This window comes from Barbus barbus, assembly GCF_936440315.1.
Source record: "Barbus barbus genome assembly, chromosome: 1".
In the NCBI taxonomy this organism is placed as follows: Eukaryota; Metazoa; Chordata; class Actinopteri; order Cypriniformes; family Cyprinidae; genus Barbus; species Barbus barbus.
In genome coordinates, this window is record NC_136729.1 from 5,743,092 (window position 1) to 5,759,029 (window position 15,938).

Genomic DNA, 15,938 nt, shown 5'->3' on the forward strand with positions numbered 1-15,938 from the left:
CTCTTGCTGTGCAGAAATCCATCCACACAAAAATAATCACAGTGGATAAGAACAGAGTTCCTCACATCCAACAAATGAGAAGACAATATATTCCCAGTGTGGGTGTGATAAAGAGAACTTCAACTGAAGCATTTGTCAGATATGTGCAGAAATATTTACCTTCATGAGATTAAGACGGTGCCTCTTCAAGTACAGTATGTGTAGATATTTCCATAAACACATTTTTGGTCTGAAAAATGGCCATAGGTTGTTTGTTGGATCACTCAGTTGGAACCATTTCTGCCAACATAAAACATGTATAACTCATAGCCCTTGGCTCAGACTTGACTGTTATTTGCTTAGTCAACACTGAAATACATTATTGGAAAAGGAGCAAATGCATACCAAACAAAACTTTGTTGGCCAGATTAATAATTATTTTTTGATGTTCTACAAGAGAACACCAATCAACACTGGCAAACTAGTAAAGGGTATACATTTTTTTTACCTTGCAGGTAAATGATTTTTACCACTTGCCTACTATGTATAACCACCATTGTGATTATTTTTCAATGCATTTTCCATGTACTTCTACCAACTTCAATCAACCAATCAATGCTAATGGTCCCAAATTCTAAAATAAAATTGACATTTTGGTCTTTTACTTGTAAGCTCCAGTAGTGTTTTTTTACTGTACCTGCCAACATTTTCATTACAACATTTCCCCACTGTAAACTAACCAGAATCAGAACCAGAATCAGTTTTTGCAATGCATTTTTATATTTGCTATAAATACTTGTATTTTTCATGTTTTCTTTACAAAACATTTTGTTCACTAAAATGATTTTTTTTTCAGAAAACATGCAACAAACTATAATTGTTGAGAAAACAAAAGAAGAAAATAGAGTTGCATTACAGATTTTCAGGAGATGGAAAACAATGCTATACAATAACAAAAGATTAAAAACTGGTTTTGTGTTTGAAGTCATCATTAATACAATTGCACACAGTTGTCAAATGTATATATGATGACTCCAGCGTATATTACTAGACATTATGTGCATATAGTCCCATTATACCTAAAACTCTGATAACAGTTTCCGTTAGTTGCTATTTATGGTAACAACAACTAGATATTTTCATGAAAACACTCCATATATGCATTAAAGAAAAGGTTTTAATAAATGAGCCAGGACAGACAAACTGATCAAGGCAACACATATAATTTCAAGTGTTATGAAACATAAATATTAAAATAAAAATTTTGAACTGCACATACTGTTACATAAATATACCTAAAAAAATCCTGAGTCATATGCAGCACATTCAAGATTAAAGAAAGATATTCTCCTCAGTATAAATATATAAAACAAAAGAATTCTGTGTTCCAATATTTCCAACATATTCGCTGTGGCACTGGCACAAACTGAGGCTACGGCTTCAATTGATGTAAACTCATTATACTCAAATGTAGTCTAACTGAAAATTTCTTCTAGAGAATATAGGCATATAGAATGTGCTCTATTCAACCTGCATCAGCATGTGTAGCTGCTGTCGAACAACAGCAGTATTGAAGGAAGACAGGAAGCGAGGTATTTCCCCTCTGAGAAGTTCTTCTAAAGGTACAAACTGCAAAATCTGCCTCCCCAGCTTAAGCTTAACTTTTTTCATCTTCTCTAGAATGTCCCGGAGGAAGTCCAGCAGCCGGGGTAGTGCTGATGGCGGAGAGAAACCTACACACACAAGAGCAGCAGGAGGCCAACCAGACGAGCAGCAGAATGTGATGTAACGGAAGCACAGGTGGAGTGTGAAAACCAGGCCGGAGGTGAAGCGTGTTAAGACAGAACTTAAGGGAATCACCAGGGTTGATCCCTGATGCTGTTTCTGCAGAGCTAAAAGCACAGTGTTCAGAAGCTCAAATTGATAGTCTGGTTGTCCGTCGTGCAACGTGGAATCCTGTACCTCACAACAGGATGGTCCTTGCAAAAACTCTGGCTGCAGTTTAATGCCTACAAGTGTGCCGTTACACCAAGACAGGCTTCCCAGCACCAAACAAGATGTCACATCAGGATGGCTGCAAATCTCAGATAAGATGCCTACAGGGGAGTCAATGCTGCAGGAGCTGCATACTGGCAAAGCTCTGTCAGAATGATTCGCCGCTTTGACCCTCACGTTCTCTTCCAGAGCTTCGTTCAGGAAGTCTAGCATTTCTTGGTCACAGAAGGTGGAACTGCAGACTTTCGGCAGGGCAGCTCCCTCAAGGGCAAACCAGGTTCCCAAATCACACTCATCCAATGGGCCACTAAGTACATTCTCACACCCTTCTGTCCCTGCACAATGCTTCTCTATGAATGCCCCATAATTTCCTTGGGCAAGGCGCTGCTTCCATCCCTGAAGTTCCATCTCCTTGCGCTGATTGAAAGAGCCCATTTGCTTCCTTTCACAGAGTTTTACCCATCTGGCCACGCCACCACGACAAACCCAGCTTTTCCGAGGGAGGTAATGAAGATTGAATCGTTTCGTATAAAACTCTGCAGCATATTCCCTGAGCTGCTCCAATCGCCTGCGCTGTTCTACGCTCATGCCTACAAAAAGCTTAAGGTTCTCTTGGATTGTGTTAACTTGCAATGCATGGAAAAAAGTGCATATCTCTTCATGCTGACTTAGAAACGAGTCTGGAATGCAGCGACGGGGAAAGAGCGCCGCTGTGGATGCCAAGTCAGGTCCGTAATTACAGATTAACTTTGAGAGCAATGGTTGAATTTGTTCTTTGGCCTGATAGTCCAAGCACACTATATACAGTTCTGAATTTCCAGACTTGCTGGTGCCTGGCTTGAAGACGTTCACGGAACGGAAGCAGCAGGCAAGGAGATACAGCAGACAGACAGATGAGTGTTCAAATAGTGTGAACATCTTCAGGACAAATGAGCCTCCGGTTCCTAACAGCAGAAGTGCACAAACGGCTTCGCAATATTGAAGCGGGGCAACTAATCTCTCCTGTTCCCCTGGGTCCCCCTGACAGTCAAAGCTTCCATCTGCTGTAACCAAATCAACACTACGCATGTTGCTCACAAATCTTGGCAGTTCCAGCAGATGCTTCTGAAGCATTATGTCTCCTGTGTTGTCGGATCCAAAGAACCACCAAGGCAGAGTGTGTGCGATGAGTCTGTCATCTGTAATAGTGCAACCTCTTCCGTTGGCTTCATAGTATGGGTTTAGAGTGTTCGCAATCCAATTCCAGTCGCAATGCAGGCCACTCGTCTTGAGGAAGTGATTTAGAGCTGATATGAAGGCACCAGGGGCTTCACACAGGTGTATGGAGTTCAACTCGCCACTCTTCAAAGCACTGTCAGGCAGAAGTTTAAAAGTCCCTAGGATCTCATAGAACTTGGCCCAAGCTTGGGTGCACAGCTCTGCGTTGGTTGTGGAGCGAAGGTGGGCTGTAACACTACCTGCTCGGTTGGTGAAACAAGTATGCTGGTGCCATACTGAGAGGTCTTTATCGCTGAGTTGATTCTTCACTTCATTTAGTGATTGTTTCAGAGCCTGCAAACGTGGGTGACTTACATGCGGATCACAGAGCACCACACTTGGGTTTGGTAACGTCCATTCTCCTCCAGCAGGGGGGACATAACTTCTGACCTTGTTGAAGAGCTGGTGAATCTCCACATGTATTTCCTCGTTGCACGTTTCAAAGGCATCTGATTTTCCCGGTGCTGTTCTTTTTCTCACTCCCCGGCCCCGGTTCATCCTTCAAAACTATGTTTGGCAACATCAATCATTCAAAAACTGTAAAAAACAAGGAGAGTCAATCAAGATTTCCATAAGCACTATAACATGGCCGAATAAGAAGAGTTTAATGTGACAGTTCACTCAAAAGTGAAAATTATTTCATCATTTACTCACTCTCATGTGGTTCCAAACCTGTATGATTGTTCATCTGTGGAACATGAAAGATGAATGGTAACAGTTTTGGTTACCATTGACTTCCATTGTATGGGGAAAAAAACAGAGAAAATATATTTTTCTGTGTATCACAGAATGTAAGTCATACAGGGTTGGAATGAAATGACTGTGAGTCAATGATGACAGATGTGGGGTAATTTTTGGGTTAACTATCCCTTTAATTTAAGACTAGTAAGTTCTTATTAACAATCTTTAACAATTTGCTTTAACATGACAGTGAGGCTCAGTAAATCTAATAAAGGCTATTCTGCATGAATGCACACATTATGTATAAAGTGCATGTGTCAACTAAAAACGCACAGGCAAAGAGTCAAACAGCACATTATCTCTCTGATATGGTCTGTCAGACTTACTTGGGATGCACTGAATAATTATGTTGTTACATACCACGATAAATCTATAATAATCTTTCATGATATGTTTTACATACATGCACAATTATAAATAATTCCCAAAAGGCAGCTTAAGACGGAGTATAGCCGGTCACACCGTTGTACATGACATTCAATTACTCAAGGAAGTTGACGACTTCGCATTTTCTTCCAGTGATACAGTTCCCAGCGTTCAGAGAAGCTCGGTGTTTTTACAGACCACCAAATCATGACACAAAACAACTGCGACAACTCCTACTATGTTCACATATTTCTGAGGAGTACGTTTGTTCTTGTCGTGGATTGTCTCCCTCTCTGGCTACTAGCTAGCAAACAAGCTAACGTGGCTACTTATCATAGAAATGTAAATAAAACTTCGTTCCAAAATTATTGACTTTGAATTATGATTCTTATTATGCTATTGTATCAACCGCTGCATTTTCTTCACATCAACCGAATATCCGACAGAGTTGACAGATGAACACGACCACTGTTTTATGGCTAGTTTGGGGAAGAGTTAAAGGAGAATACGATGTGTCGATTACAGCCTGATAAATTGAACTGGATCACTAAACACCAACTGAATAGAATTATTTTTCTACTTTGTGTTAACGCTTATCGTTGTCAAGATACTAACAGAATGAGATCTGTGCTTACCAACCTCACTCAGCACGTTTTCTCGCTTCCTCGCGCGTGCCTCAGCGTTAACAAGCTCGGCTGTGACGGGAGGGGGAGTGACTTTCGGTAGGAGTCACTTTGTATTTCAGTTCATGTGAATGCTAAATTGAGACGTTGAAATTAAATTGTTAATGTTTTTCTATCGACTTTGTTCTGACATGTTTCATCAAACATGCATTTCTCTCTACGGGTTTCACAGCAGATCCAACAATCACAACTTGGGTTAAGTGCACCGTATTAACAATTGCTGCTCTCTCTCTCTCTCTGTCTCTGTAGAGACTATAGTGAGAAATTACATAACATCGTTGACTTATCTCATCCATTGGTTTCTAATGCATACAAATTTGCTCTTTTTTTAATTTGCATTTTTAACATAGCTAACACACACACACACACACACATGGGGATATCCCATAGGCATACTAGTTTTTATACTATACAAACTGTATTTTCTATCCCCTACCCATACCCTAAACCTACTCACACATTTTTATTTATTTTATTTTATTTTTTTGCATTTTGCATTTTAAGATTTTCAAAAACTTTATTCTGTATGATATATTGCTTGTTTCCTCATGGGGGACAAAAAATGTCCCCGCAAGGTCAAACTTTAACCGTGTTTGTGTGTGTGTGTGTGTATTATGTGAGTCCTTGAATTCTTTGAGAATGTTGTAATCTGTTATGCTGTTGACGATGTCTATATTATACATACATACTTGTTTTGTTTGTCCTTTATCTTTACATATTCTAATCATCATATCCATAAATAACATGCTGTTATATACACTAACGTTCAAAAGTTTGGGGTCAGTGCCATTTCATTAAATAGTCATAATTTACTCTCCCTAAGGTTGTTTCAAACCTGTATGAATTTCTTTCTTCTGCTGAACACAAAAGAAGATATTTTGAAGAATGTGTAACCAATCCGTTTGTGGTCCCCATTGACTTCCATAGTATTTTTTTTCCATACTGTGGAAGTCAAAGGAGACCAACATTTTGAAAATTATTTCAAAAATATATAAATAAAAATCTTACTGACCTCAAACTTTTGAATAGATATGTGTATATATTTGATATATATTTGTATGTAGATGTAAGCATATAGATATGCTATGAGTACAATTTGCTATTGCATTACATAGTGTGACTATCTGTGTTTTATGTCATTGAATGTCTTAAACAAACCCCTCTCTGCACTATTTGTTAAGCTCATCCACTGTCTTTATCGTTGATTTATAAAACAGCATGTCGTACAACAAATTGAGTTTTATCCGACAAAATGTATTGAATTCAAATCATGTCACCCATAGAAAATGGGGGGGAAATACTGCCAGTAAGCGATAGGAACGTGTGAGTAGAGATAACAGCGATGCAGAGAAATTTCCCCTGGCTCAGCATATTAGAAGTATGTGGCCATATAACTGCCTGTGCAAGTGTGAATTTAAGGCACAGTAATCTGTCAGGGTCAGATCATTAATATGGAGATGACAAGCTGCTTGCATCAATGGAGAGCTTTATTGCCATGGTGACAGGCAGATTTTGACCCCATTGCTCATTTTTACAGTAAATGCCCAAGAAACAGAATAAGGGTCACTGGAGAAAATCCGACCTGTTTAAGGTGAAAATAAAATTAAAGAGAATGAAAAGAAAGAGTGATGGTGCACCAAAACACTCCATATAGAAATATAGACACATAGATATTGTTCTTACGGCAACTAATTCTGAGACATCAGTGTTAAAATGAGCAGCATTTAGATGAACGGAATACAGCTGAGCTGATGTGTGGGTGCTGTCATGCATAAAAGTACACTACATGTGTACTCAAGTGTATTCATCTACGTAAGGGCGCTTGTGCTTGCATGTGCGTTCGGCTCATATGGCTGTTCATTCATGTGTATGAGAGATGCGTTAAGCACGCTTATGTTGATTAGAATGCAGAATGCTAAGAGACTTATAAAGACAAGAAGGGTAATGAGAGAACATGTTATAGTTCTTAATTGTAATGTCTTATTGCTGTAATTGGAAAGTTCGGCACAAAGAAAGAGAGCCATGAGCTATCACCGCCGTGCCTTTGAGGAAGGCATTTAACCCCAGGTTACTCCAGAGGGATTTTCCCTGTAATAAATATACTGAAAGTCACTCTGGATTATGTGTTCAGATTGGTACCCTGCTTGTTCTGTAGGATTATACCACTGCTAAAATGACGATGGAGAACATGTTGAGAAAAGCTTTTTGCTGTAAACTGCAGCACCTCATAATGTCAACGTCAGAAAGGTTGCTCCCTTTAGGCCTGTGCTTTATAGGGCCTGACCTGAAATGTTAATTTCACAACAATTTTTATTAGCATCTTTATAATGTCATGTTATTGGCTTTGTATTTTCCCCTTCTTTTGAATTTTTTTTTTTGAAGCATAAAGCCTGAAATAGTATTTTCTTGTAAAATGTACTCCAATAATCTTTGTTGTATTTATTTACAACTTTTAAAAATACATTTTACAGCTCTCTCTCTCTCTTTCGCTATGAATGAATGTATGTATAGCTATTGCATGTATTAATCTTAAATAGAAAACTTTTTGAATGTGCTGTAAATTTTACAGTGCATCACTATAGTTGCGTATTTTTAGTTTAATATTAGGACTCTTCAGTCACACTCCTCAGATAATTGGCTGATCAAGTGTAGTGTGTGAGCGTGTGCTACTACTTATATGTTTGACAAGTAATTGATTTAGACACGCTTTTGCAGTCTCTGATCATTTGGTTTCCAGCTTAATAGCTGAATGCAGATGTCCTAACAACATGACAAATTGGACATCACTGGACTTCTGCTAATCACATAGCTGAATGAATAAGGAAATAGCTGCTCATCAATGTGGAAATGATTAGTAAAGAAAGGTTAGTGCTCATCCTGAAGCTTTGATCACATATGCTGGCTGCAGGCTGAGCTTTTACTAAATGGTAAAAATACAGTTTGACAAGTCACAGTATGTCACACTTCTACAACACATGAAACAACAGCTCCCCCAAGTGGCATTTTATACTCTTACGTCTACTGATTATGTCTAAAATTTAATCAACGTTTTGGTCACTTTCAAAAAAATTGTTTAGCCTACATAGCTAGTCTTGATTTTTGCGTTTTTTTTTGTTTTTTTTTGTCTAAAAGGGCTTACACTTTATATTGTAATTACCCTCAATTTAGGTTGAATGTATGTTAATTTAAAATACATACAAGCTTAATAGTCGTCACCTTTATTTATACAGCGCTTTTTACAATGTAAATTGTGTCAACTGCACAATATCAAAAAAGGAAAATAGTGTGTCAATAATGTACATATTCATGTTTTTTTCTATAGCTTACATTATTGCATTTGCTGCACTAGTTTTGTTTTTTCCCACCTCACTTGTCAGAAAGAGAAAAAAAATCTCCTTTTTTTAAATAACTGATTTAACAGAAAAAGTGATCATTCACATAACAGAGTTGAAATACTAAGGTCCCAAAAATAATGGGAGAGTAATGAGAGTTGGTTGTACATTTAATTGTCTTTTGAGCTGATGTCTTTGTAAAAATCTCTCGATTGGGTAACATTACAGTTCACTGATGCCTTACTTGAAAACCCATTTAAAGCTTCCTGTCCAGCTTTCATGTAATTGTAGTTTGAAAGTTATGATCCAAGAGTTGACGGCCAACTTTCTTGAGTTTTTCCAGACAGTCGTACAATGGACAATGCAGCGGTCGATCAAAATCCTGCCCCTGGTACGATTTCATTGGTCAGTTTAGAGCGACGCGCTGTTCTAATTGGCCGTTCCATCTGCCACTCAAATCCACTCTTCATTCTCAAGCACTTCCTCCACTAACAGTCCACTGAAAGCCCATCATCACCGGCCAACCCACCGCTTGTCCTCTCATGCCCGGAGTCTCCGGTTGTCGAGATGAAGTTGGGTCGTGATTGCAAGGCGATCGGACGAAGCTGAAAACACAGAAGTCACGATGGAGACCGTTGAGCAGCTGGTGTCTTTCCAGCACATCCATGTGCAACTGAACGGAGGCGCTCCGTGGGGATTCACTCTGAAAGGAGGACTGGAGCACGGCGAGCCGCTCATCATTACTAAAGTAAGACCGGAGTTTACAAAGAGCTAGAAACTCTTACTATATGCTCGTGTGTGTCTTATTGATTATATCCACTTGATTACATCGTGCTGAAAGTTTAAACGCACTGTTTATGCTCTGATGAATTGTAACGGTGCCCTCGTGGATGTTTGGGAACTTTGTGAAAACTTAGTGGTGGGGAAATGGACATGGATATAAACATCAGCAAACTTAAAGCTCTTTCACATATCTATTTTCACAAATGACAGATCATCAATCTCATGAGATCTGTGAATCATTGACTTTCAGATCCATAAAAACCAAAAGAAATGAATGAATAATCAATGTTTTCATAAGAGACACATTTCTGCATCACATACTGGACATGTGACCTGGACGTCTGCACAAAGTATTCATTAGCCATTTACTTTCATAAGTTTTGGTCAAAGTGGTCATTCCTACTAACATCATATCCAAAAATCCACTGACAGATATCTTAAATAATTTGTGTTGTACAGTGATTTTTGTGTGAAATAAATATACGTTTATACATTTTGTATGTTTTATTTGCATCACTTGTCATTAAATTAATTAAATTGCATCTTGCTCTCTAGAAATTGCATCTGCATTCAAAAGCTGAGTTTATTATAGTTCTTATTACAGGCTGGCATTTAATTTTAGTGCTAAAACTGCAGCTGCTTTTTGGTTGGAAAAAGATTATGAAAATATGGCTGTACCAATAATGATCCGTTTTAGAGATGTCTCGGGGATCCCTCTGTGCTCACCATGACTCTTGCTTGCTGCTTTATGTCATCAGCTCATTAACTTCATCTTTAGTGTGTAAAACCATCTGGGATTGTGGTACTGTGCAGTAATTTAGATAAAACCCTTGTATGAGCTTGAGGCAGATAGGAAATCAATGTTCAATGATTTATTTTAAACCGTATAATTAGTAATAATGAGTTAAAATACACACTTTAAATGTATCATAATTCAAATAACTGAAAAAAAGCAACTTTAATTTCTCAAAATAGTAATATAAGTTATATTTTTTTAAATTAATTCAACCCACCTATCACTAACAACCATCTTTTCCAACTCGTGTTTTTTCCTCACAGGGAGGTAAGGGGAATCATGTTTTATTTCTTCTTCTTCCACCCCCCATTTCCTCTCCAACGGCATTTGACCAAAAAGTGTTGATTTATTTTTCTTAAATGAAGATGTTTTTGGGGGACAAGACCCCCAGAGATCACATTCCCAGACTCTGCCCCCTCAGTCAGTAGGGGTCATGAGGGGGGAGGCTGGTATTTTTTGTCTGACAGAGGGAAGAAATTAATTTGATTTGTGCCTTTTCAGCGTGTTTTAGGAGTTTACAGTTGTTTATGCTAGTGCTCAAAACATCTTGATAACTTGTAATGTGCGTTGAGTTCGGTTTGGCTATGCAGTTGGTAAAATGTCTTTTCTTAGCTCTGCTGTGTTTAATTTAATGTGCTTTAACGTTTGGCACTTTAGCAACGATATTGTCCCTTTTATCACTTCCAGGCTTTTGACATTTACGTGTCATTTGATCGCTGTTTCTCAGCAGGATCAAAATGTGTTCAAGATGAAGATTGTCTTAATGATTCCTGGGTCATTCTGACCTCAGCCAGCAGTACGAAAATACAATGGTTTTTGAGTTGAACATTTTAGGGGTTTCAAAGCAATTTGTCCAATGCATGACAAAAGATTGGCAGACTTGTGATCTTCAATTGTGGTGAAAATGCATGTAAACCATTTATTTACAAAGAATGCGTGGTTCTTTTCCAAAGTTGTGCCTGTTCAATCCCCCCATCCCATCCTCAAAAATCCTCAAAGGCTTTTACATTGAAATTGGCATTGATTGAACATGAAGAACAGGCTGATTTATGTATGAAAACCTCATTGTTGCTGTTTTTCCCCCCCTGACCACTTTAATCATCCCTCCCTCACATTCCCTCTCTTTTTTTTTGTTCTTCTGTTAAAGTGGAGATGGAAACATTGTGCATTTCCTTGCATTTCTCTTTTCTGCTATGAAGTTTATGTAAACCACATGGCACTCCAGTCATCCGTCTCTTCCCACTCCTACTCGGTCAGTGGAAGTTCTGAGGTGAAAGAAAGAGAAGATTTTGGACGGAAAGATGGAAATGCTTTACTAAGGCAAAATGTTAATGTTTTAAGTTTGCTGACAGTTTAAACTCACAGTGCAGTGGAACACTGACCGCTTGTTTTTTTTACAACTGCTTTAGTTCCGGAAGTATTTTTTTCCATTAATTCCATTTAGCCTCTCCATAAATTTTAAACCATGCACTTAACCAAACAATTCAGAAATTAATCACAACATAACTAACTTTGATTCAAAGCCATTTTCAAATCATTTAAAAAAATTATATTATATTAAATTATTTTATGAGGAATGAACTACTCATCCCATGAAACACTGTGAGTACTTAAATTTGAAACAAACTTAATATAATTGCAAAATATGTAAAATTGACCACAAGTATAAAATAATTTTATTTTTATTTAACTTATTGTTGCATCTGCAGAAGCATACACCGTTAACAACCTCAAAGGTCATGGTAGGTCTGTCTAGTGTTGTTTATACAGTTATTGCTAAAAATTCATTGCACTATGGGGAAAACTAATGGATTTTTGCCTCCAGAGTCCAGAACCTGACTGTTTCTCTTTATTCGAAGCCATTTTCCACTATTTTTCCCTTTGTTTAATATGATCTCTTTGTTTAAAGTGGGATTACTTCCCCAATTCTGTTACTCAGTAACTGCATACTTCTGTTTCTGGATAGCCTCCCAAAGTTAAATCATATCAGTTTTGGACTGCTGTGTGCAGCTCATCAGTCCTAAGAGGTAATGCTTCCTTTTCTCAATGTTATTGCAATTGGATTTGATAGAGTAAATAAATTGTTTCTTTGATTATTTGATAAAAGGCTGTTTGTTTTGAACGATGTGTTGATTGTGGTGAAGTCCACAGCTGGTTATGGGTGTGGGAAGGATCTGATATGTGACAGGAATGTGAGCTTGGCTCCCGTTGCCTTTGGCAGCGAGGCTTTGATGGTGGGAGAGATATTGGGGTCTTATTGCCTGAGCCCCTCCATCACAAACACTCACCAGTGTTTCCACATGGTCTCTTAACAGAGCTGGGAGTGACAGGACTTCTAATCAGTGAGGCATGTAGTAGTAGTAGTAGTAGTAGCCCTTTATTGTCACTAGTCACAAGTACAAGCGAAATTAGCCATCAACCTGTCCATACATACACAAACATACATACAATACAATATGACAGGGGGGTGGACAGGACCGGAAGACAGGGAATTGAGGAAGAAATACAGCTTAAACATGAGGAAGGAGGGGAGAAAAAAAAATAACCCACAGACTATGCTCCTATGGGAGTACAGTGTGAGAACAGGAAAAACACCCCAGCAACAAAAGCACATAATCAATACACCATAGACACACGACTTGCAACAGGTGGGGTGTAGTCCAGGTCCTGCAAACAGGCATCCGGTCCAGCAGCTATTCTCAGCGCCGGTCACAGACCCGCCTGTCAGACTGGCGGAACAAAGCGGCGAAGGCGAGGGATCGGGGGTGGGGGGGTGAATGGAATGTCTGTATATATGGGTGTGTGTGTGTGTATTTGTAAGCCTGGAGATTCGCCAAACTGGTATTCAAATCAAGTTGTCTCAGTCCGCAGATTGTGATAGCGACACAACAATTGCCATGGAAACGGCCTTGATCGGGACCCAGACGGAGTCGACAATCACCAGGTGTCTGTGCAATGGGGGAGGAATGCAAGAGCGTCTCACTGCAGCGCTCTTCCGGGGGGTTGTTTTGGGAAGCCGAAAGAAGATAAGATTGCAAATTGTTTGGTCTTGGGGCGAGTAGCTGCATACCAATTTCACAGCTACTCTCTTTGTCCATTCTGGTCTCCAAATCCATCAATTTTTCTCAGCAAAGCCGTGAGCTTATCCGTGATAGAATCCATATTGCGGTTGATAGTCTCAGTCTCAGTGCTGACCGCTCTGCCCACTGCTTCAATCATGACGGGCAGCCTTGTGAGGCTTTGGACAGCTGTTCCCGTCTCCTGAATTTTCCGATAACCCAGGGCAACAATCCAATCAGCAGAAACCCCGTTATCATGGTTCCGAATAGGTAGATGTCTTCAATGTCCTCCACAGAAAGAGCCGCCAGACACACGACCCGCCATCTCTCCCATGCGTCCATCGTGTAGCCAGTAGCGAACGTTCCAGCAGGACAGCCAGGTTCCCCAAACCCAAAAATGAGGTCAATTGCGTTGGGAGACCAGTTGATCAAATCCATGATTTTTCAGTTTGGAGAGCAGTGCAGAGAGAGTCTCTCAAGTATTAGACAGTAGACGAGACGAGAGAGCAAAGCAGGGAGGGTAAGCGTAGGAGAGGAAAGAAAAATGCGTCCGCCTTCGTTGAGAGCCAAAGTAGAAGGTGTTAGTGTGTGTTAGTTGTGTGTTTGTTCTCTGAGTGAATGGTTAATAGGAGTAGGAAAGGTTGTAGTGAAGTAGGGACCGACCTGGCGATATGATGTTATCATGATATCTTTATCATGCTATGATAATATTGAAATTGTTAATAACTGCAACATTCTTTACTCTCTTGAGTTTTGGTTGATGTTGGTTGATGTTTTGGCACATGTTAAAGTTATTTAAACTCTACTTTTGACATATTAGGAAAATGTTGTAATACGTGAACATTTACAAATAAATTGGGAGGAGAAAAAGGAAAATACTACAAAAACAATTAGCGATTCACAATATATTTGTTATCAGACATTTGATGTGGAAGGCTATCAGAATTTTTTTTAAATTTAAAGATCTCACTGATGTTGCATATATCAGCTGATATTTGCTACATAATTGTGTATGCTAATTTCTCCTATTTTGCTATTTTTACCCCATTTAATTTATTCAAGCTTTATCTGTCATCTAATGATCACTCAACGTTTGTCTAATCATATTATAACACTAATAAAATGTATTCTTTAATAATTCTAAATGTGAATACATTTTTAATACTGTTTGATGCCTAAATTTACTTTAAACATTAGAATGGGTGCTTTATTGTAATTAATTTTAAGTTGTATATAATTTTAATATTGCCGTTTATTGGTTATCAACCCTAATATGAAGGCAATTATCAGCTTACCTCAATTTCAATATCAGTGCATCCCTAAAAATGTCATTCTTTGACAGTATTTTCCCACTCAAACCTATTGTTAATCATAAGTTTTTTGAGATTGGACTGTGCAAAACTGATCGCCGGCCTGCATGGAGATGATTGTCTTTGCTAATTTGGTATAATTACAAACTTACCATTTAACCTCAGCCTGATGAAATGCAAGTTTGTGGTCTTCAGAATCTTCTGTAAATGATAATCAGGGAGTCAGTTTTCAAACTTCATCTGTGTTCTGCAGGAGACCTGACCACATCAAACGCTTCCACCAAAAGCTTGTCGGCCAACCTCGTTTCCAACATTTGGGCTCAACCAGCCGTCAAAACCACTCCAAAAGGCCTCGTTGCTCCCAGGGAGGTGAGTCTGGGGGAGGGGGATCCGTGTGTGTGTAGGAGGTTAGCAGAGGGGACAAGGTCACTTCACACACACATTACGACCTCAAAAGACTCACTATGGCCCTATTCATAAATAGCAGGAAGCTGAGGGAAGACAGGTCTTAAATTGAGCCATCATGATGCCCCTCCTCTCACCATGTCTGCTATGACAGTGATGGATCAATCCAAGTTAACTTCGGTCCAAAGGTTGCTGACTTTCTGTCATCCACCATTGTCTTTTTCGGAAATGAGGCCTGCTAAACGCTCTATATTTGCAATTGAGGCCATAATGAGAGCGATGGGGTGATGTCGAGCATGTCAAACTTCCAGACTTGTGCATATTCGGATTTCAGATCGTACCTCATGTATTAGCGTACACGCCCGTTGCTCCAATAACAACCCAGCTCACCAAAGTAATTTATAGCCATGTGCGCTGGGAAGTGGTTTGATGTTCCTTTAATTTGCCTCTTGTTGAACTTTGCTAAAACACAAGACAATATCTGCCCATCAGGAGGCTTCTTCTTGGCTGCACTTCAAAAATGGCTTCTCACCTCTCGAGGAGAGAGACCTTGTTATGAGAGCACACACACTGCTGTTTCTGGACGTACATCAAAAGGTGGAGGTTTTCCCAGTGCACGTCTAAAGCATGATTGATCACTTTGGGATGTTTGTGGAAATGTCCACCAGTGGTGATATATGTTGTCCTGATCATCTAAAGAATGGGTATTTAAGTGAGTCAAGTAAGCTGTACCGAGTTAAGAATGTGATCAAGTAACTCAACAATAAAGGCTGGTTGTTGATCTGAGTGTCATGTATGTGATTAGTGTTGTGTTAACACTGACTCTGGGTGAATGTTGGGTTTCCAATATGAATGCCAGTTAATGTGGTCTGATTAGGCTTTGATATGTGTGCTCATGTGCCTGGTAATATAATCTCAGAGCTTTCTGTGCAGGTAATCGGCCCCTGTGATTATAGTAAGTTTCTGCTTTATTGTTTGGAGGTTTTGGGAAAAACTTCTCATAGTGATAATTTGTATAATTTGATGTGTTTTAAGTAGGATATTTTAAAACTATGACATTTTATTTGTTACCGAAAAAGATTTTTAGTAGTTTTAGTTAACAATAACAACACTTTTTTTTTATGTACAATGGCTGAGGGGACTGACGTGGTTAGCTCCAAAAATATTTTAAAAATCACCATAAAATCGTATATTCCAAGTCTTCTGAAGCCATTTGTTAGCTTTAAATGTAT

General features: G+C 39.0%; 2 protein-coding genes across 3 annotated transcripts in view; one reads left to right on the forward strand and one right to left on the reverse strand.

Annotated features, from left to right (window-relative positions):
* Positions 1-737: 737 nt before the first annotated feature.
* Positions 738-5,040, reverse strand: LOC306869513 (cap-specific mRNA (nucleoside-2'-O-)-methyltransferase 2). Of its 2 annotated transcripts, XM_079416274.1 has the most exons (3): positions 4,978-5,040; positions 3,886-3,965; positions 746-3,768 (listed from the first exon to the last, which is right to left on the reverse strand). In XM_079416274.1, exon 3 carries the CDS (start codon positions 3,727-3,729, stop codon positions 1,501-1,503), a length of 2,229 nt encoding a protein of 742 aa, XP_079272400.1. In that variant the 5' UTR covers positions 3,730-3,768; positions 3,886-3,965; positions 4,978-5,040; the 3' UTR covers positions 746-1,500. The 2 variants fall into 2 exon arrangements, with proteins under 2 accessions (XP_079272399.1, XP_079272400.1); XM_079416273.1 differs by lacking the exon at positions 3,886-3,965 and having other exon boundaries at positions 738-3,768; positions 4,978-5,037.
* Positions 5,041-8,938: 3,898 nt separating this feature from the next.
* Positions 8,939-15,938, forward strand: part of LOC306865076 (protein Shroom4-like) — a 42,467-nt gene continuing 35,467 nt past the window's right edge. The window contains exon 1 of the mRNA XM_079409442.1: positions 8,939-9,101. Within this exon, the coding sequence (XP_079265568.1) occupies positions 8,979-9,101 (123 nt within the window). The 5' untranslated portion in view covers positions 8,939-8,978. The remainder of the gene's footprint in view (positions 9,102-15,938) is intronic.